This window comes from Leuresthes tenuis, unplaced genomic scaffold (assembly GCF_036924035.1).
Source record: "Leuresthes tenuis unplaced genomic scaffold, fLeuTen1.0.hap1 SCAF_7, whole genome shotgun sequence".
In the NCBI taxonomy this organism is placed as follows: domain Eukaryota; kingdom Metazoa; phylum Chordata; class Actinopteri; order Atheriniformes; family Atherinopsidae; genus Leuresthes; species Leuresthes tenuis.
Window position 1 is genome coordinate 6,711,215 of NW_027325361.1, and position 22,631 is coordinate 6,733,845.

General features: G+C 38.6%; 2 protein-coding genes across 7 annotated transcripts in view; one reads left to right on the forward strand and one right to left on the reverse strand.

Moving 5' to 3' along the window:
* Nucleotides 1-22,631, forward strand: part of cp (ceruloplasmin) — a 442,499-nt gene that overhangs the window by 236,680 nt on the left and 183,188 nt on the right. The window lies entirely within an intron of this gene.
* The window catches only part of LOC140311610 (discs large homolog 1-like protein), a 106,762-nt gene that overhangs the window by 44,657 nt on the left and 39,474 nt on the right, over nucleotides 1-22,631 (reverse strand). Inside the window, exon 1 of one of the 6 annotated variants that reach the window (XM_072389021.1) lies at nucleotides 20,872-22,187. The exons of the other annotated variants lie outside the window; for them this stretch is intronic. Within the exon in view, the coding sequence (XP_072245122.1) occupies nucleotides 20,872-21,141 (270 nt within the window). The 5' untranslated portion in view covers nucleotides 21,142-22,187. Of the gene's footprint in view, nucleotides 1-20,871; nucleotides 22,188-22,631 lie in introns of those variants that run through there. 6 annotated transcript variants of the gene reach the window in all.

The window sequence follows — 22,631 nt, forward strand, 5'->3', positions numbered from 1 at the left end:
ATTTTCTTTTCTCTTTCACTCCTTCTCACAAGTGATTTTACTCTAAGCTTAATTTTCTCCCTGGCCTCGTTCAAGATCCCAGGCCTTCACATTTCACTGCTAAAAAAGCTAGTGCCAGAGTAGCCACCAATGACTAGCATTAAATAGTATTATTTGGTTCCTAAGCAAGCAAATAACAAACCTTACATCAGCTAATAAAGAACCCTGGGTTGCTTTTTCTCCTCATATTTGCAAGTGAAGCATAAATCTTTAGCCCTATGTCCTCTTGTCTACTTTCACTTTCTCTCCAGAAAATATTTAGTGCCTGCAAATTCACCGTCTGCAGCTCTAGTCATGTCCAACACACCAGCTTTGCATGTGCTTGTCCATTAAAAGCTCCAGCACTTGCTCTGTAGAAAAAGGTTAACAAAACAGCCCAGCTAAACCACAATCAAACAAGCTAGAAAACCAAACACTGACTTCAGAGTATGAATGCGCAACAGAGCAGCAACATCATCTATCCCCTGCACTAATCTCTTTCTCGCATCCACCCTGTTGCAGCTTTTATCTTTTCTCTCTCTCTCTCTCACACACACACACGCAATCTCACTCCATTTTTCTCTCCCACTGCCACATGTGCAACTGTCTGTCAGTCAAGCTGAGTCTATGCTTGATCCCACATGGGAAGAGAGAAGGGGTGGGGATGATGGGGTCACAGGGATTATAGGTATGGTGGGAGGAGTGAAATCTGCCTGCTCAACAGCAACAACGAGGAGGAGCAGTGCAGGGAGACAGATGCACACAAACAAAACGCACATACAGGAATAAAAAAAGGACAACAGCAGGTTGAGAGCAGAAGTGGAGAAAGGTTCAGGCAAAGAGGAGAGGCTAGAGGCTACAGTGCAATTCATGGATGCTGAGACAGTGAGGACATGCTGACAGATGCAGCTGCTATTGTCAACGTGTGTGTGTGTGCGTTACTAGAGGAAAGAGATTTAAAAGGGCTACTTACTACCAAAAACATTGTGTTTTTTCAACATCAAATAAATGTTATAGAACAACAGGCTAATGTTAGATAGTAAAGGGGTCTCAAAGTGAATAAGAATTAATTTAAGCATGAACAAAAAAAGTGTTCCAAACAGAAGGATTATTTTCTAACAGGCAATATGGTGGCAAAATTTGTATGCTTGACAGCATTTCTAGAATACAAAACTATCACATTTGAGGGAGAACAGACCAACAAAACATAACACACAACTGCATCTTAGTACAAAAAACATTCCAAAAAAGTATAATTTCATAACAGTAGAACATAGAACACAACATTTTAAAAAACACAACATAATCAATACCACAGCTTTAAAAAAACTCAGCAACAAAACATGACATTGCAGAAAAACTGACAAGAAAATAGAAAACAAGACACTGTGTGTAGTACAATGTTGGTTTCTAATAAGTTTTAGTGTGTGTATGCTTTCTAATTTCATTCTTGGTTTTATTGACGTGTTTTGGGGCTGCAGGGTGGTGTGGTCATTCGCAGTGTCTCCTGACAGCAACAGAGTTGTGGCTGGGGCATTTCTATGTGGTGTTTGCATGTATTCCCCATGCACACAAAAACATGCATGTTAGGTTAATTGGTGATTCTAAATTGACCCTTGGTGTGAGTGTGCATGGCTGTTTGCTCCTGTGTGGGCTTGTGATGGACTGGTAACCTGTCCAGGGTGTACACTTCCCTTTCGCCCAGTGGCAGCTGGGATAGGCTCCAGCCCCACAGTGACCCTGAATTGGATTAAGCGGGTATAGAAAATGGATGGTTGTTGTGTTTTGTCACATGTGTCTTTTTTCACCCTGCGGGTTCACTGTACTAATTAAATAGAGTTGTCCACAATGTGCTGAATGAAGAGCACATTGAAGAGCTTGCATCTGAGGGGTGTGCTACGGAGTAGGATTAATGGCTTAGCGAGGTATGTTGAACCTAAAGTCAGAGTTTTCACCACCATGAAGGTGGATCTCTTTTAATCTGGGTACATCACCATAGTAATTTAAGATGAAGGCATAACCTTCTCCGGAACAGTTTATGTTAATAATTTTGGATTAAATTGTCTGTGAAAAGCTCTCTCTTTTCACCATTTGTTTTTCCCAGATGATATCTCAGACAACATAATGTTAAATATACATCAGATTCACAAATAACTGCCAGAAAGTAACTTTGGAAGTTGGTTAGTGTACCCCATTTAGACGTTGATGGAAAGTTGGTGCCTCAATCACCAAACTTAATCCCAATTAAATATAAAAATAAATATATTACATCTTTTCAAACCTAGAATTAGTTAAATAGTTGAGCCACTAATGATTTTTAATCAACTAAAAATAAAACCTTCTGATCTAAGATCAATATTGAATGAACAATTAGCATGATTCTCAGCTAAGGGAAGACGTTAAATATTGATTTGTACTTTGTGGCACCAAAGAAACTTACAATGCAAAACAGGACCATGGACCGTGAAGACACAGGACACAGATGCAGGGTCGTTTCAAGGCAAGTGTGTTTATTTGCAAAACAAATTGAGGATCTCCAGACAGAGCAAAGCAAGGGGCTGTGAAATTCCTGAAGCACTCTCCTCAATAACTATATTTGAGGAGGGTGCAGCTATGAAAATAATCAAAAACAAACTCTCTCCACTCCCGGAGGACAACAGAACAGGCTATAAACGATTACAAAATAAACTCTCACTCTTTCCTATTGAGGCGGACTGAAACAAAAGATGCTCTCCCAATAAACGGGGCACTGTCAAGATAGAACATAAAACTCTCCACGAAGGGAGGTACTATATAACTTAACTCTTAAATCTAAGCACTCCTTTAACAGAGGCACAACAGGAACACTGAAAATCAAAACTCAAAATCACTCCACTAGCGGAGGAACTATGAAACTTTAACCAAACACAGGACGCAACACTCCTCTTACGGAGGTGTCTATGAAATAGTTACAAATCAAAATCACTCCAAAAATGGAGGAACAAAACAGACTATGAAAACTTACCGTGGCTAATCTATGGTTAAGGAAAAAATTACAAACAAAAGATAGCACTGTAGGAGGATCGCTCAACTACAGGCTCGTGGATTCTATGATTATGGATTCTGTGGGACGAGGACGCGAGAGTGAGACAAGGGGAGACGCAGACTATTTGAACACATGAGGAGCCATCGTGGACAGGTGGAAACACTTGGGAATTAGGGAAGACAGTCAGACACTTGACACAAGAGGAAGGGAAAGATACCTGAAACGAGAGGAGCAGTTAGTATTTAAAAATAAAACAGGAAATGACGAGACAAAACATGGATCAAAGCATAAAACGTGACATTTTCAATATTTTTACCCAATTTGTTGTCAAGACTATTCTGTATTTGTGATATCTAACACCACTTTGAAAATTTGTCAGTACATCAGAATAATCAGTCAAGAGAAATATTTCACAATTCTTTTTCTAAGACTTAGACAACATGATTGTCAGGATATTATGGGACACCAAACTAAATGCATTTGTGTACCAGATTAAGCCTTATGTGCAGCTATCAGCACAGGGATTCTGTAACTTAACATCTTAGTGACTTGATTATTATATTATTCATGGCTCTCCATTCAAACAATCTACTCTTCTTATGAATGAAATGTCAGATCATGTGTATATTTTCTACCAAAGGAAGGAAGCATATGGAAAGGAAAGCCCGACTCAACAAAGAAAAACCATAATGGCTCTCATAGTTGCCGTTACCTCTGACTGGAATTTTATGTATTGTAGAGCCAGCTAACACAAACAAGGCTTGGCAATGTTGAACTTGCATTGTAGTAAACCCTTCAGTAAACAATCATCACAATTACTATTTCATGAAAAACAAATTGAATGAAGCTATTTTTTATCACGCACTAAACACTTCCCACCCAGACAAAACCATTGCAAACTGGAGACTAGAATTTTTAATAATGAGTCACATGCAAATACTACTTTATTGCACTTACAACAGCCAACAATTATTAATTCACTTGCAGCTGCTAGATTCCCAAAATGTTGTCAATATTATTCAGTAAAAAATCTTTATCTCTTTGCTCTCTTGAAAAACAACACAAGTATCCTGACTGATTTTGCTTGTTTAAAAGAGCAAAGAATGTTTCATGAGTCATCTCAATAGATACTATAAGCTACACCTGACAGCTAGCTGTAATACTTTTTTACTATCCACATCTCCTAGTCTATTTTCTTTTTCAAACTCTGCCTGACAACCTCAACATTTTAACAGCAATATGCAAAATACACAACTTCTGTATGTATGTGTATATGTGTATGTGTGTCATTCACAAAGTGACATATCCAGCTGGTCAGTCAGCTGGTGATTCCATTGACATGCCATGTCAGACTGCACACTTATGTAACATCAATATGTGTGTGAGTGTGTGCATGTGGATCAGGTTGTGTTACATGAAAAGGCCATAAGAACAAACGTGCAAATAAACAACATCCATATCCAGACAGTGTTCTGTTGCTCTGTGCAAGTGATTTTTAGTTGTTATATAATTGCTGTTACACCAGCTTTGTTAACACTGCATTATGGCCTGGTTCAGCCCAGCACAGCTTAGGAAGAGACTATCCCTAGGTTGACTTATCAGGCAGAGACAAAGACACAAACAAGTGATTAAGTCCTTCATTCAGAGCTCTCACGCTACCATGAAGAATATAGGAGGGCTGTGTCGACTTGTTGAATGACTTGTGTGCATGTATGTGTGTGTGTGCATGTGCAGACTTGGGGGGAAATGATTTTCAGTTAGTACAGGGCGCTCTGTTCAGCTTCTACACCAACAGAAAAATAATTCAATCGCCAATTCCCACACAAATAGAGATTGTATAAATAAAAATCAAGAATCCTATAACACTGAATGATGCACAGAAGCTGTTCAGTTAAATAATCAATCAATACAGTGCAACACACATGCACACACACTCGCACAAAAGAAAATTTAAAACACACATGCAAAAAGTGAGAAACGATCACTAAACAAAACATCACGTATTTATCAGATTTCTTTTATAGTACTGCATACTAGTCTACACCTTTTAATATGTGGCTTGTGTTGAGTAGTATAAACTAGTGGGAGCACACATTCATCCAATACTTCATCCTAATATTACTACTCCTTCTGTCTTCATAATGCACAATGAAACTCCATTAGACCAATGAGTTGATAGGATGGAGCAGGACTCTAATCAAATCAGAATGGTCAGGCTAATTAGGTTAATCAGACTATCAGTACCTGCTATCTCTGATCACTCCAGCCACAGTACAGTAACTTATTAACAAACTGTTAGTAACGGGCAGCTGCTATGTTTTTCTATTCTCCTCAGCTCACCATAGTATAGATTTTATAGCACTATTACATGTGGATATATATGTTCTTTTGATGAGATCACTGCAAAGGTCAAGTTGACCACCATCACTCTCAGACTTCTATCATCATGATGTTATGATGTCCCATTTATTTCTTCCTTTATTTTGAGCCATTTCAGTAAACCTCTCATTTAGCCACAATCTCTCTTGTCTGTTTTCTATATTGCTTTCAGCATCCCTTAGAGAACAAGAGGGAGTCACATCCCACTCAAGATACTAATGTATGACAATTCAGTTGACAGCCTCGAGTGCAGCTTTCAATGGAAATCGTCAGTGAAGCACCGCAGGCTTTCTGTGCTTCACTTAAAAGGGCAGTTTGACAAATAAAATGGCAACAACACAATGACTGTCATGGCCTGTACTTCAAAAAATACCAGTATTTACAGTGAGGATAAATACTTAAAGCTTGCTTATTGCAGCCTGTGTTTTATGTGGACTTCCCTTTTCATTGAAATATTGCAAGTTAAATGGAGACTGATGTCATGATCCCTTCAGGGCCTTCTTGGTATGCCCTCACTGCAGCGGTACTTTATTCTTTCCATTTAGTGGAATTAAAGCAAATTTTTAGATGTTATGACTACAATAAAAACTAACCCATAAACACTTTAAAAACTACTGAAAGTGTGATTATCTACAGCCCTGTGATTTTCTTTCTGATGAAATTAGGAATTAATTTATATAAAGGTATTTATTTTCACCGCCCCTTAATATTCTACTACCCTTAGCTGTTTAGAAAGGCCAGCAATGAGATATCAACAGAATTTGATTAATCCAGCTGTCAACAAACTACATAGATTACAAAACAAAAGTGTTGAAAACTGTCTAAATCTGTTTGTTCAAGTTAAATGCTTAATTATCTCTGCTATGGTAAATAACACCTGTAATGCAGGCATATTAAATCACTTCTAATGTCTAAATATGCATTGTGCCCAAAATGCAGTAGATATTTCCATTTCTTGCCAACACTGTGCAGCCTTCTTCAAACGCACACACTATTTCCCCCCCTGAGCATCAGTGGCTCCAGATGGCATGCATCCATTTCAAACCTACCTGCACATGGGCCTGTATTTGTGGAAAGTGGGGTGTCAGGGGCAGATTTCGGGGTGCTGCCATTGAGTGTGCAGTCCAGATATATGTGTCATTGGGCCACAGTCTGCAACCAAATTTGCCTTTACTCTTTGTGGGACTCTTTTTCACACTGTCCCTCAGGTTGGGAAACTTCCCTCTTGAGCCCCTGGTGGTTAGGTTGGTGGGCAGTGTGCTCCACCCATAGCCACCCAGCCCTGCACACAAGGACAGCTGCGCTGAGTGGAAAGGATGGATGGACAATGACTGGGAGGCATGAGGAAGAGGAGGAGGGCAGTGGTGGTGGTGCTGATACTGCTGGTACAGTGAATGGTGACTGGGTGAATGAAGCTGCTGTTGCTGGTAAATTTGATGAGTCAAGGGTGAAGAAAGCAAGTGACTTGGCGAGGCTGGTGGATGGTACTGTTGCTGAGTATGATGCTGCAGGTGATGATGGCTTGCTGATATGTGAAGCTGGTTGTGGCTTGGTGCTAAGTGAAGCTGATGGTGGCTTGGTGATAGCTGCAGCTGGTGGTGGCTTGGAGAGTGCAGAAGGTTATTTGGTGACTGCGGCGCCAGCTGGTATGCCGGTAATGGTGCAGCTAGCTGATGACCTGGAGACGTTGGTGCTATGTGATAGTAGCTAGGAGACGGAGAAGGAAGTAGGTGTTTTGGAGAATGGCAGTTGTGTTTTGAATGGCGATGGTGCAGCGGTGAGCGTTGCATTTGGTGATTTGGTGTTTGTAACAAATTCTGGTTCTGCTTCGTCTGAGAGTGGCTCTTGCCCGACTTGGCCTTCCCTTTGCCAGATTTGCCCTTTGAGGAGCTGCTGCTGGGCTTTTTAGGGCTACAGCAAAACTCATGATTGTGGAAATAAGTGGTCATTGTGAGAAATATATATAAAAAGAGAGATCGTCCCGCTGTCTTTATTGTCTCAGTATTCCAATCTTACCACGCTGTCTTCTATACCAAGATGACAAAAGATTGCTATCCTCAGAATCACTGGTGTCCGGATAATATAGGTCAAGCCACATAAAATTAGCCAATCCTTCTCTGTAACCAGAGCAAAGTTGGTATTTTCCAGTTCAGAGTTGGTTGTATTTCTTCTCCTTGATAGATTAAAGCATCAGCTACCCCCAGAAAGCAAAGCATCCTCCTTTCGGGCGATACTCAACAGCCCTTGTCTTTGATTTCTATCCTTAAGAGCACACTGGACCTCTCGATATTTCTCAGTGTTAAGGGGTCAATGGAAAGATAAAAGTTTAGTTCCAAAGAGAAGCAGCAAAACCCCTTGGATGAGTTGATCCTCCAGTCAGTCTTCTCTCTTGGTTTGGATGTCAGATCTGTCACTCCAGTTGAAAATAGCAATCTCTCATTGGGCGATGACACTCCACTCCAGCAATTAGTCACTCCTAAAAGATTATATTACCCACCCATGTTATTGCATACAATTGCTTCAGTCAGAGATGCTTACCACGCAGAAGATATTAAAGTCCATACATTGCAAAAATTGTAAACCGTAAAAAAAAACTAAAAAACTTAATTCAGATCAGATTCCCCTATTTGATTTCCTTTAAAGATTTGTGGGGTTTTTTTTCCATCCAGAATAAATGAAGGTAGGAAACACTTAAATCCTCTTTGTCCTCCTACTTTCATCTTGTCTTATTTTGTCTCTCTTATGATAAAGTAAAACCGGCCACATCTCCATGCACAAATATTTCTCCTAGCCTCTCTCATCTTTCCATGCTGCCTCCCTTTGACAGTGGCTGCCCCTATCTGCCTCTTTCTGCCTCTATCTGCCTCTGTCGTTCCTGGACTGGCCAATTAGGGACTTCCCTGGACTCCTGCACATGACAGCAGCCAGGCATGACTAATCGATAGGCAACTAGGGACAGTGATACAACCCTCAGAGCTCACAGCCAGTGTATGTGTGCATACAATGGAGGGAGAGCTGTGATTGGTGGAGGGTAGCCGCTTTCAACAACCTTTGTCTTGTTCTTGTAAAGCATTATAAGGCATGCCGGGTGAGCTGCAAAATAGTGTTTGTGTGTGTCTCTATGCATTGGCCTATTTCCCTAAGAGACTATACCTCCATGTGAGTGTTCGCACATCCTCATGTGTTTGGCTAGCTTGTGGTTTTTTTCAGGGATTAAAACACACAAATAGGAATATGATGCCAGGTATAGTGCAGCTATCTTTCAGTAAATGGTGGCCTGATGAGGTCTCGTGAATAACAATAAAGAGGAGAAAAGTTGTACTGTATTTGATGTTTTGTTTTGAGATAAGAAAAAAAGAAGAAAATGTTCTGCGCAGTAACACCTGAGGACGGTTGCATGAGCCTGGTCTCACAAATTGTGCATGTTTTTTTAGATTTTAAAAGGAATTGTACTTCAGTGGGTTTCTTACGTGCCTTCATGATTTGAGTCATTTGCAAATGTAACAGGAGTTGTCACAGCAGTTTGGAGACACATGCCATCATACACTTTACAGAAACAGCGTTAATTGCATTCTATTGAAGTAAATAAGTCAGTGAAAGCTAGTGAAATGTCAAATGTGTATAGTACTGAGCTGGGTCACTCAGACACAGGTATGGAAAAGATGCAGTTTTTAATTTTTTTTTTTATTGAGGATTTTAGTAAAAACAGAATTGTTTTCATTAACGAAAAAGAAGCTATGTGTGGTGTGGTTATGTAGTAGTTGATTATTCAAGACACTGAAATGCATCTTCGTATGCATAAGATCAAATAAGTAAAAATTCACAACTCTAGAAAATGAATGATTCTCCTGAATGCCTGCATTTCATTGAAAGCCTCTTAAAACTTAGTGGTCTCCATTGTCTGTTTTTCAAATCTATGTAAATGAAATTGATTGACCACAAATCAATAAATTTTGTTATGTGAGAGTTTCACGGATTGCCTTGAGATACAGTTTGTGTACACTCATAAGTTGCATCAACTCTTAAAGGGTTAAATGTTAATTTTAAACTTTTAATCTTTAGTTTGATTAATTTCTATAGCAGCACAAATTTAGTGTAGCCCCTGACCATCTGTAAACCCACACAGATGATAAAACTTTCTTTTTAAATCTTACCATTTCTCAGCATTGTACAGAAATGTAGATCCATTGTACAGAATTGACATATCCCTGGTTTGTTTGTTTGCTTTGTTTTACCTGTTCAGAAGGGACCTTTATTACGGTGACCTAACAAAAATTGCAGCCTCTCAGTGAACACCTTTTCAAGACTTTGAAGAAAAGATTAAACATTAAGTCATCTGTTCATTTTGTTTAAAAATGTGGCAATGCTTGCCTTTATGTATGTTTATGTTACACAAATAGTTCAAAAGACCTTGGTACCTATAACATATTAATTATTCATCAGTTGATTGATTGATAAGTGACCATTTAGACATAAAGAAATATGACAAAAACAACTGGTATTGATTATAACAACACAGAAACAAAAGCTCAACAGGGGAAAATTTGTTTTTGTATAGCTTCTGGGTGCCTGTGGCTGATATTTAGGGAATGAACAATAGCTGCCATTTGTTTATACCTCAAGCTGGAGAGATGCACTTACTCATACCTATCTGATTATAGCTATGAGGTCCATGTTTTTATAATGTCAAGTAATATATGCCACAACTTGCCCCAAACCAAGCTGATAAGAGAAAGAGGGGCATATAGACACACGAGGCACATTAAAAAGCAGCATAAGCGTAAAAAGCTCCAAGAGATGCAGAGTGTGAGGGTGACTGAGAGAACGCTCAGTAAGTTAGTGGATATGTGTATGCATGTCAGTGTGTGCGTTCCCTGCGTAAAGTGCTCCTATCGCTGCAGGCAAACCGCTCAGTCAGGGGTGGATGAGCAGGGAGAATAGGCTGTTAGCATCACTGCGCTAAATGAAGCCAGCACTAAAACATCGAGTGAGGGTGGAGTAGGAATGGGTGGAGTATGCTGGGAAGTGAAAATAAAGGGATGGGGTTGAAAGTGAAGACAGAAACGGGGACAAGAGAGTCCACTAGGGTGCATTGGAGGGTTAGACCCAAGAGTTTTATCCCAATCTTATCAGAGAAAATCCTTTTTATAATCTATCAACCAGTTTTTAATGCCTGGTTTGAGTCCTAAAACAATATCAAATGCGTGATGAATTCAATTTGCTCTCAAATATTTTTAAGAAACACCAAAGCAGCCATGTCATATCTGCTGTAATTCCCTTTGGCATAACTGAAATATTCCATAAAGAAATACATTAGGGAATATATCTTCATGTCTTATGTGTGACTGTCTCTGATGCTGACTTTGTAACATGGTTTGCATAATAAAATCATTATTTTATGATCTGGAACAAAGTGACCTGGTTCTTCAGAAAAAAACAAAAACACCCTAATTTTCCAAGTGTTTTTTTTTTAAAAGCTCTTCTATTTCTCATTTATCTTGTGTAATGGATCAAAAAAACTAGCCCAGTTCACACACATCTTTTGGGGGAGGGGTGGGGGAGAGAGCTGATTTATAAATTCAATTCAGACAGTCCTTTCCTGTTTGGAGGTGAAAGAGTGTGCCATCTTCTTTTTGTTTTCTTATGTTGTGTTTTTACTCCTTATCTCAAAACATCATAGCATTTAATCAAACGATTTCTTATTTCTGGAGGAAGAAGAAATTTAATAGGTTAGGTCTTGGGTCTTGGCATTGGGCAAATATGAAAAGCGACAAAAGCAAGAAAGGAAAAAAAAAATAGTCCAGACACTAATATTGAAAGTTACCAGCAGGGGGCCTCAGACTCCACAGACAGATGGAGCATTGAAATGACTGTTGAGTTAAACAGTGGTCTACTGTTCCATTTGTCACCATGAGTTTTTTGTTGAAGTGGACTGACGACACTGTCACTGTTTGAGAGCCATCATAGAAAAAAGGTAGTGTGGTACTGGATAGTGTTGCTAAAGGGGAAATAATGTTTACAGAGTGTTAAATGGCTAATAACAATCTGAATAAAACAATAGAATGATTAAATTTGATCCAATTCATCATCCACAATGTAGAATGTTAGAAAATGTTATAATTCAAAACAGTTGCTTTTCTTGTTGATTGCTTGGCTACCTGGCTACTTGGTTTAATCTAATCATTCCTTTACACTTAAAACAAGGCACTTTCAGAATTTTGTTATTCTATTTCCATAATCTTTAATTGGCTGTATTACAATTTAAAAATTGCTTTCCTGTTTATTTTAAACATCCCCATTTTTCAACTATCCATGGATGCTTCTGAACCAAAATTCTTATTCTGTGTCAGCAGATAGATTGATACCATCTAAGGCTTAAATAAATGGCAAGACTGCATCTCTGCAGAGCAGAGCTGTGGTCTCCATGGATCCAGTGTGTCATGTGACATGTGAAGTTACAGCCTGAGATCTTCATTATCATATATGACACCAGCAGCCACACACAACATGGTAGAATAAATCAGCAATAATTCATAGTTAGTTAAGATCAGAGCAGCACAGGGTTGAAAGGTTGTAGCATGGTCTTGAGGGTACAACATTAATTATATTTCTAAAATTAATAGAACACCTTTGAATAATCTCAAGAAAATAAAAAGCTGCAGCAGGATGATTATAATAGCACAAGACAAATAAGTTCATGTTTGACTTTAAAATCTCCAAAATTATGTGACATCCTGAGAAAAGATCTCTGCTTCTCCAAAGCAAATTCCTGTAAAATGTTTTTATGTCTTGATGTGGCCTCACTTGCATTTCCCAATCCTAAACTTCAAATTCACAACATACCAGTGAAAGAGTATTGCATAACTGACTGTAAAAAGTTATATTTAGCCAACTATTTTATGTAGAAAGCTTAACCTCAATCCCAGTGACTGTAAGTCTTTTCAGCATTTATGTAATAGAATATTTTACGATACGAAATTAAAAGTCAAAGAGATATTCTATGACTCATGACCTGAGAGAACCCAACAATTCTGGAAAAACAAACTGCAATTGAATTCATCATGGGACTTATTTTTTTCAGTTCATATTTTTGTCCTTTCTAGTATACAACAAGTTTGTGCCTATAATTTGAGTTCAACATACTTATTACTCATTATTTCTGACCACAAAGATACAATATGAAAAACGAATGATGTGTGTAGCTGTATCCTGAGTTTTGACTCATTGCATTACTCAAGTGGATGATTTTATTTTTGCAGTTTTATTCATCGACACAAAATAGATCTTTGTGTGGAGACGTTGCTGTAATAGTCAGTTTAGTCATTAAATCAAAGCAGAACTATGTAAGAACTACTGTAAGCAGGACTATTACACTGAAAGCAGAAATGCCAGTAGTGGGGTCAAAATATTTAGAGTTGAGTCCTCATCTCTAAGAGGAACCCCCTCCTCTCACACTCATTGGTGAGCTCAGAGGGTGATTCTACTTGTGGGATGGATGGGTAAGATCACCTCCTCAGGTCAGCTCACAAAGTTCAACAATGACTGCATGGCTCCTTCACTGTGTTGTTCACACAATGATACTCTTTCCTAATCTATTTGTGTGTGTGTGTCATCCTCTGTCAATTGCACATTGTGAAATGATGAAAGCCGAGCTTGCAATCTGTTATTCTGACTGACTATTCTTCAACTGTGAGTTAGAGCATCATGCTGTAAAAGTATCTCTGTTGAGAAAATGGTCTCAGTGTCTGTTGCAGATGAGTTTACTACTCTTTATCTGGGTGCCTGCCAAGCTGGATATCCCTTCCTCCATGACTTAATTACAAACTCTGTACACAATTTGTGGAGATGACGCTTGCAGCTTTTGATTGGATGAGATTAAAGAACCTGTAGCCATTCCTGAAATACAACACAAACGTGAATTAGCTATTTAGCTACATAGGTTATTAAACTGATATGGCCAATAATTTCTATTTCAGTTTGCGTATTCATTAGATAATACAGTGGGTTATTCACTTGCTCATGTTACAGAAATAATGATCAACATATAGTGCCCAGAAATGCCAAGAATGTGTTACAACTAGTAACCCCCCTTGTCGATGCTAAAGATTTCAGGTGAAAACATTCTGTCCACATGTTTGAAAGTGAAATGAAGAAACCCATGTAATAATTTTTTAAAACGCACAACAAAAAAAGGCTACAACAATAGATTATAGGCCTCCCAAACAGCCCAGTCTGCTCTGATTGGTCTGCTGATTGGTCAAACGTAGGCTTTGGGCTTTGGGGCTTTGCAAGCCATGTCAAACATATTTAAATCTCTAATAAGAAATACTAGACAAAAATGTTTAGAAACAACAAGTCTTTCCTGTGGCAGATGCCTCTCATTCTTAGAACCATTGGTGGTGAAATCATTAATTCATGTAACAAGATGCCTGAGAAAAAACACACACAAGCACACACTATTTTGATTGACCTACAATGAAGGACAGCAATTATAGGTCAAGGGGGATGGAAACACTTAGATGTGAGAAAGTGTGCTGTTTACTGTCTTCTGTAGCAATGAAAACATGAAAGGAACATAAGATAATCGTGACTGCAAGACAAAGGTACTAATCTCATGCTTCCTGGTGATATTGCATAAACAGACATAGCTTTTGTAAAGTATAAACCTGACTAGAATAAAAAAACAATGCTTTATGAATCAAAGCTTGTCATTTTCATCACAATCATTACTTATATCCATTTATTGAAGTGGAGTCTTCCCTCTTCACCCTTTCCATAATAATCCCAGTAGGATAGATGGAGATGTCTTAATGATGTGTGCAGCTTCATTAGTTAGTGTTCTTATTAAGTGATTGTTGGTGGTCAGTGTTGATTATATCAGCATAGACAGAACAGGCTGGGAGTAGGAGACTGATGGAAAGGGAACAGAGAGAGCGTTTGTGTGGAGCAGTCTGTGTGTGCGATGTGTGTGGGAGCGAACTGATATGCATGCATCATCCCACACACAGAAAATGACGCAACACCTCACACACTCTCAGCATTATATATCCAATGGATAACTAGTTGCTACAGTGGAATGTGTGTGTGTACAAATGGGTGACAGTGTGAACAAATATATCTTAAAATTTTAAGTTTATCAGCATACACTCATCTAATCTTTCTTTTTTCATGTCTCACTCTTACACTTGCACATTCACACACACACACACACACACATCAGCATCGCAGTATCACCATGACAACAGCTGATGCCACCTGCAGCATTGGCGAGTATCAGAGGTGGAGCTCATTGGTTACAATGGGACCCATGGTCCAGACTACAAACATGTGTACTGACTCCACCCACTGATGACATCACCTCCACATCAGTACTTTTTTAAAATATAAAACATGAAGCTGTTTAGAACCTCTTGCTTTGGGATAACTTTTAAGAAAACAAACAAGACTACTCCATTGAGACATTCTCTCCACTGCAGCATACAAGGAAGTTCATATGTAGCTTTTGAACAGAACAAAGCAAACAGGCAGCGCGTGTCAATCTAGGTGTCTTGAGAGTTAGAGACAAGTCTGAACACATTTGTGTTTCCAAACCATTGCTTTCTACCTTTAAGTCGATGCCGTATTTATTCCCATGTGATGTGAGCACGGCGCAATCATGTAGGAACTAAACAGAACAATTCCTGCGCTGTTTCAAATATGACATTGGTCATTTTTGTCCTAAATCTGATGGCTATTGTCAAATGAATTGTATATCATTGCAAACAATCCACACTCCTGACTCTTGCAGCTTTGCATTTGTATGTGGCTAGGTTCTATAGTTTCTGAGTGCTCAAAAGTCTGTGGGAGGTGAAATTCACAGCCGAGGTAAGAAGGCTCACAAAAATAAAATTTGCCTCAGTTCATTACATAGTGCCCACTCAAATTTTGCAACTTAAACTGACAAAGTTTCACAGTGTGTAAGTAGACATGTGTCCAATATCTGATGGTCAGGCGCATCTAGCTATGCTATTTGCTGCAGATCCACCCTGAGTGTGATGAGGTTGAACAACAGATATAAATCAACAGGAAAAACGCACACAGTAGCATCCAATAAAACACAGGAGGAGAAGACAGTTTCCCTGGGCACGATGAGGGCAATGAGCCCTTCTATAAGAGGAACAGGATTTGTGCTGGGGAGAGTCCACTGAACTTTACCGTACAAATGTACAACAGATTCAGTTTGATGATATGACATAGAATCCAGCCAGGCAGCTAATTATTAGCAATACTTGCTTATAGCTCTTGAAACGCTGAAACCCTTCTCAAATGACGGTGGGTGAGAGGTACCCCATTTAATTGATATCTGCATAAACAGATCCATAATTTCAATATAAGAGAAAAGATTTTGGAGGTGTGAGTTTTATCATTTCAGATTGCTCTCAATTAATCTGTAATATGGGAAGCATTGACTATTATATGAAGATGTTTTAGCTTTTTTTAAATGTGTGTACATTGATATGCAATCTTAGTATGTTAATCCACTAATAACAGATGAAGCCCTGACACTGCAATGAGATTGGTCATTGCGAAACAGTGCTAAGTTATCAGACAATAACCAACTAATTCCCAGAATCTATTCCTAGGCAACATTGTCAACAACTGTACATAAATGACATTTGCAGGCTTTTTTCAAGCAAGAAGATACGTTCCTTATATTTTTATACTTTTAACTTGTGTAATTTCTTTGCTGTGATATTGAAATACAATTTTAACTCTTTCTGCAGGTGAGTTAAAATATGTACAAGATGCAAGTAGTGACACCAGCCTTACTTATTTAGATAGATGAATTATTACTACAGTATATACAGTCATGTCAAAAAGAAAGTACACTCTCTTTCAAATCTTTTCACAAAATTATTTGATTGGGTCATTATCAGGTTTTAAAATTAGTTACATATAACCTCAACAACAAAGCATGACATACCATGCCATGTAATTAATTTTACAAAAACTAAGTCTGATTGTAATTCAGAGAGTCAATGGCAGCTATATGTGAACATCTCTGTAAAAGCTTGAGTTTTAGCAGTTTGGCTGGTCTAAAGCCAATAATATTCCACTATTTTTCATCAGTGGAATATTAAAAACAGTTGCTTGTCTTCCCATGTGTGGCATCCTAGCAAGTTCACCAAAAGGTCAGACCATGCAATCCTCAGAAGAAATCCAAAAAAACTCTAGAGCTCAGACTCTGCAGGTGTCAGTTAGTGTATTAAATGCTAACTGACTGAATCTTCTCTTTGCAAAGCAGCATCTGAACAAATTGCAAGACTTCTGTAACAGGAACAATCACAATCCCAGCATTAGCAACAACTGCTCAAAAAAGGTAGACAGAATCATCAGAAAGAGGTAAAAAGAGCCTGACAACAGATGGATTAAAATGCTTGTAAATATCTGCAAATCCTTTCACTGATGGAGAGAACTATGTGATTACACTGGACTAAAGATGGTTTCTGAGCTGGCATGCACCTCTAACACCATGTTCTAAATTCTACACGCAATTTTTACATGTTACACTGGTTTACTGCAAACTCAAAGCTGCAATGCCTGAGTCCTCTGTTTCTAAAAGTACATCATTCTGTTAACCAGAGATGCTGTGGTGGCTAATCTGTCAATTTACCTCATGTTGAGGTTGCAAACATCATAAAGATGATCCACAGCATTTCAGTTAAAATGGTCGAACACTATATAAAGCATCTTAAAAAAGCACATGAGAAGTCTGCTGTGTAACCTCAAATGATGACTGACGAGCATGCCTGCTGTACAGAAAACTGTGTGGTGGATCATAACTGTTTGTCAACATGATCAGTGAGAAAGAAAATAGACAATGTTTGAAAAATTCTGGCAGTTTTTTCTTCTTTGGAAAATCTATTAATACTGCAGCCTTAAGAGAGCCATGCAAAAACAAATGTCCATAAACTTCACTGAAGTGACAGTGAAGTGTAAAGCTGAGGGAAAAAATAACATATCAGTAATAAGTTTAAGTTATTGCTCTCCAAGCTATTAAATCATGGGGTTCACTAAGTTTTTCACCCACTGTTTCTGCATTGTCGCTTAGTTTTTGTTCAATGAGCAATGACACAGTGTAATACATAATCTGTTGTTCTTCATCTAAAGTAAATTTTGCATAATTATAAGACCTTCTAAAGACCAGATGTTTTTTTTTAAATTATTATCATGTGTAGATGTGGAAAATCTGAGAATAGAAAGATGATGTACTTTCTTTTTTACTTGACTGTACCAAGTAACCTCTGAAGACTTGAAGTGAGTGTGTTACAACTGACTTGAAATTTGTTTCTGTTGGGTGGATATTTCATTATCTAAGAGAGCTAATGGGATCAGTTTTATCTTACTATCCTTATAAGTCATAAATCCTGTCTTCCTGTGTCTTAATCTCACTCTGTATCTCCCTAGCTCCCCTACTTCCCTCTCCACTCCCATTTCCTGTGACCACTAAACACCTCTTCAAGGCTTTTAGAGCCCTTCCTATGGGGCTATGATGACTTCCATACTGTACTTTACCGCTCATCAATTATAAAAGAATAAGGTGCGGAAAAGAAACAAAGGCATGTATTTTGTTGTCCACAACACAAACATTGTTAAAGATAGGAGTTAACTCATTATTTAGTTTTACAAAACTAAAGCCCTAAAACACACAAGCAATTATAACACTTCTTAGATCACTACATAGAGCATAGTTCTTGAGACAACACAATGTCTACATCTTGTCCGAAACAATAAGTAAAACTAAAATCACTTGGACTCTAATATATCTAAGGATATGTGACAATCAAGCTATTTTACTCAACTGGTTCCAATGATAGAGAAAAACAACAACAATAAGTAATGTAAACGATGACTCTGTGCTTAAACAAACCATCAAAATCAGATCTGTCCATGACCCTCCACACTTGCGGACTACATATACACAAAACACACAAAAAATGGTGTTTGTATGATTTATACTATGTAGCTCAGATCAAGTGATTGAAAATATCTTCATCTGAAAGTTGCAAAAAACCTTTGCTTCTTCCATCAACAGGGGGACACCTTGGGAAAACATTGGCCAATATGATAACTAAAAGAGGGTATATATATATATATATATATATATATATATATATATATATATATATATATATATATATAACCAACCAACAATCTTTTGTTCTTTAGTTATACCTGTCCACCAAGATCTGACAGATCTGCTAACTTGAAGCAAAATGTAATTTGAAAAAATTATAAATTGCATTTGCTTTATACTCTTTGCATATTTTAGGGAGTCATGCTGTGTTAATGTACAGGACCCTGGGGGTCTAAGAAGTGACACAAACACAATCAAAAATTCAACATCAGCATATGACAGATTTTTTTTTTCTTTTTTCATTTTACCTGAGGCTTCGGCTTAATTTTAGCTGATGCTATATTTATGGTTAATACACAGCATCAGCAGGTGGGTTGGACTCACTAATGGCAAATCACGTAACTTCACAGCAGCAGCTTCCAAATGGACTATGATTTCAAGACAGTTTGTCCTCAGAGAAAATTAGTCTCCTCAAGGAGATTTTTCTGTACAAAACCCAACTTCTTAATCTAGTTTCTTTTATTAACAAGCAAGACCCCAAACACTCTTGGAAAAGACAGGGAATACACATTAAGCGTAAACAATGTTTTTATACTAAAACATTGAGCCAGTCCTTATAAGTGTCAATACTGAGAAGAATACACCACTACACCTATGGGATATGACTGAAAGTGTAAATGTACAGGACATCTGTAAATCAAACTAGCAGTCTTTACAGTTTCCTGGACAACACATATGTTCTAACTGTTACAATAGTCTCTGTCCACAGGTTCTAAGTAATGTTGTCTATTAATGTCTATGCTCTTGCATTAGTGTGGAATTGTTCATCTAACTTATACATGCTTATGGTAATGATGATGTTACCTCTGACATACAAAGGATGGTAATAGTGAGCAAAAACTAAGGTTTTGTATTTGAATTCAATATGGATGATATTAGTTTATGTGAAATAATTGTTACATATTATTTAGTAATAAGTGGTAATAGAATTATGTTGTAAAAAATCAGAGATACCTTGTAATGAATAATGAAGACAGTGATTGTAGCAATTGTCAACATCTGGGAGGCCCCGTGTGGAGATCCTCGTGATTGAAGTAGCACCCTTGCGGGTTCTTTGTGGGTTGTTGAATTGTGTCAGTGGTTAGTCAAGCAATTATGCAAGCTGATGGCTGGAGTTTAACATATTAATGGTGAAAATACAATCATTTAAACTTTTTAGTGAATCATGTTCTGTGTTAAAAAATAGAATTTGTAGGAAGCTATTTTGTCCACCTCCATGCACTGGACAATTTATCTGACAAAAAGCAGGATTATAGTCAATCAAGGGAGTTGGTGACAGTACCATCATATAGTAAACAGATACAGCATAAGTTTTGGGTTTTATTCAATCAGTCTATTCCACTCAATAAAAGCACCACTATATCATCTATGATATGGCTCTATTGTCCATTCTCCATGGTAAATATGTATACATTGTTTAACCAACTATACTGATGTGAGCAACTGAAGTCAACACAAGCACAGTTACAACCAAGCAACATTGGTTTCATCTTGTTTCCTTGATACATACGAGACTCTTTCCACTCATACATATGTGTTTTAAAAAACAAAATATCATAAAAAAGTCTTTATTCAACTATCCCTACTGTTGTGCTCATGATTAATCTGTTCTGGCATTTGGATCTATTTGAGCAAAGAAATAAAGTAAAAAAAAGACCAAACAATCCCAAACTAATTAATCCTGGTTCTTACAGTATTAAAGAGGCAACTTCATAAATAATGACGCAATTATATATTTTTGAGGAGGTATAGTGCCTTCATTTATATTTTCTACAGCTCAGCCATTAAAAGAATTAATTTTTTGTTTGAGGAAATACAAATCTGGCCTATGGGTCATACTGTAGTGATGTCAGAAATAACTACACTCATGACAACAGAGATACCTCTGCCATTAGGTCAGGCACAAACCTTTCCATTGTAAGATTTTGATTTCAGTGTAGACTCTCAGTGTGAAGACAACTCCACTAAATGATGTCTTTGCCATGGCAACACACTGGCTCTCTGGGTCGTGTACATTTTGCCAGGGCTCATTTCCATGACAACATTATCAAAATTCTCAATCACAAACACAGAACTGTTTCAGCTTTCATTTAAAACCTTCCAGATGCCCGAAGCACATCCGTGTTTTGGCAAAGAAACTGAAACTAGATACACAAACACAGAGACATACATACAAACACAACGAAAACTCTGGTCAAGTTACATTCTTCCCGCCCTGATCCTGAACCATCCTCCAGCATAACACACACACAGTATGTGACATATGTGTTACCTGACTAGAAGCGATACAATCAGTGAAGGCACTCCTCCTGGAAAAGAATGTAAGGAGCTGCTGCCAGCGAGAGGAGGACGTGGAAGGGGAGGAGGAGGCAGGAGAGGAAGTGGAGGGGGATGAGGTATGGGGAGGTGCGAGCTCTTCTGAGGAGCCCCGCTTGGGCCCCAACTTCTGTTTGACTCCTAGCCCTGCCCCTTGACCCCCAGATCCCCCGCCTACCCTTGAGCTGCGGGGGTAAAGGGTGTTGTTGCCAAAAATATAGTTCATCGTCTCTGCTGTCTAGTCTTTCCTTTGGCAAGCTAGAGTTTATGCTGTAGACTTTCTCCACTGTTTCATTTCCAGTTTCTCCTTTGCTGCTTTGCGATTTCTTCTCTTCTTTCCAGCTCTTCAGGTGTTGCTGTGAAATGTACAGTCTGACTTCCCTTGTCTCTTAAGATTATGTTGCTTTGTAAATATCTTTATCCTCCTATCCCAGTTTTCTCTTAATGATGTATTCTTGTTTTTTTTTTCTTAATCTTTTTCAGCTCCCTCAGGGATGACAGAGCAGCTGGCAGATGGAGAGATGAAAAGAAGGAGGAGGAGCTGGAGGAAGAGGTAGAGAGTCCAGAGCAGGTAGACAGAGTCTGTTTAGTGCTGGAGCATGAGTCTTTCTGTCAGGGTCTTTGTGCATCAGTCCACCCATTAGTCCATCTGCCTGCCTGTTTTTGTTGTCCATCATCCCATTTTCTCTCTAGCCAGGCGAAATGTCCAAAATCCACATCTCTGAGAGTCCAAAATCTCCTCTCCTCAGCTCCTTTCTTGCCTCTCGCAAGAGAGACGACAGAGTGAGGGGGAGTGAGGGCCAGGCAACGGCAGGATATGAGGATTGATTATTTCAGAGAGTTCACTCTTCCTCTCCGTGTTTACCCACCCCACCTCTTTTCCCTACCTCCTTTTCTCTGAATCCAAGGAGATGACCAGTCAATCTTCTCAGTGTCACTGTGCCTACTCCCATTAAATATGGAAGGAAGAAAGGAGGGAGTGATGGGTGGCTGAAAGGATAAAAGGAGGGAGGAGGAAGGATACAGGCGAGGAAGAGAGCATCTGAAGTAGGTGGATGGTTAGAAGAATCATTCTGCAACTCTTCTGTTTCTCCTCCCCTCCCCTCTACATCTCTGTTGCTGTTCCAAGTCTAATTCTCTCTTCTCGTCCATTTCACTCAGTACACTATTCAGTCTCTTCTACACCATGTCTTTTTTTCTTTTCAACTCCTACCCACCCTGTCTCTTTCTGCCTCCCTGTCTCTGTCTGTCTTTCAGCAAATTGTCTTTTCTAGTCTTTTATTGAAGCTGCAACCCGATGCTTCTCTCTCCCTCACTGTCAGATATCATTACTGGTACAAGCCCCGCCCCCACACTCCAGTCATCCAATAATATAACACCACCACCCCTCTTTTACTCGTTATACACTCATCCTAAAACATGCATGCACCAGCAAGTGCCTGTTGCAGGTAAGGGTAGACACATGGGAACAAAAACACTGCTTCAATTTTGCACAGTAAAATAAAGTCAATGGTGATTGATGCCATGCACATAACAGGATAAATATATATGTGTGAAGCTGTGTATGAATGAGAGAGAGAGAAGAAGCAAGTAAGCAACAGATACTGAAGCATAAATGTAACAAGCATTATTCTAATGTGTGCATGTGTGTGTCTCAAAATGTATTCATCCATTTGCTGTTTTCATGTGTTTTTGTGCTTGTATTTGTGCATACGT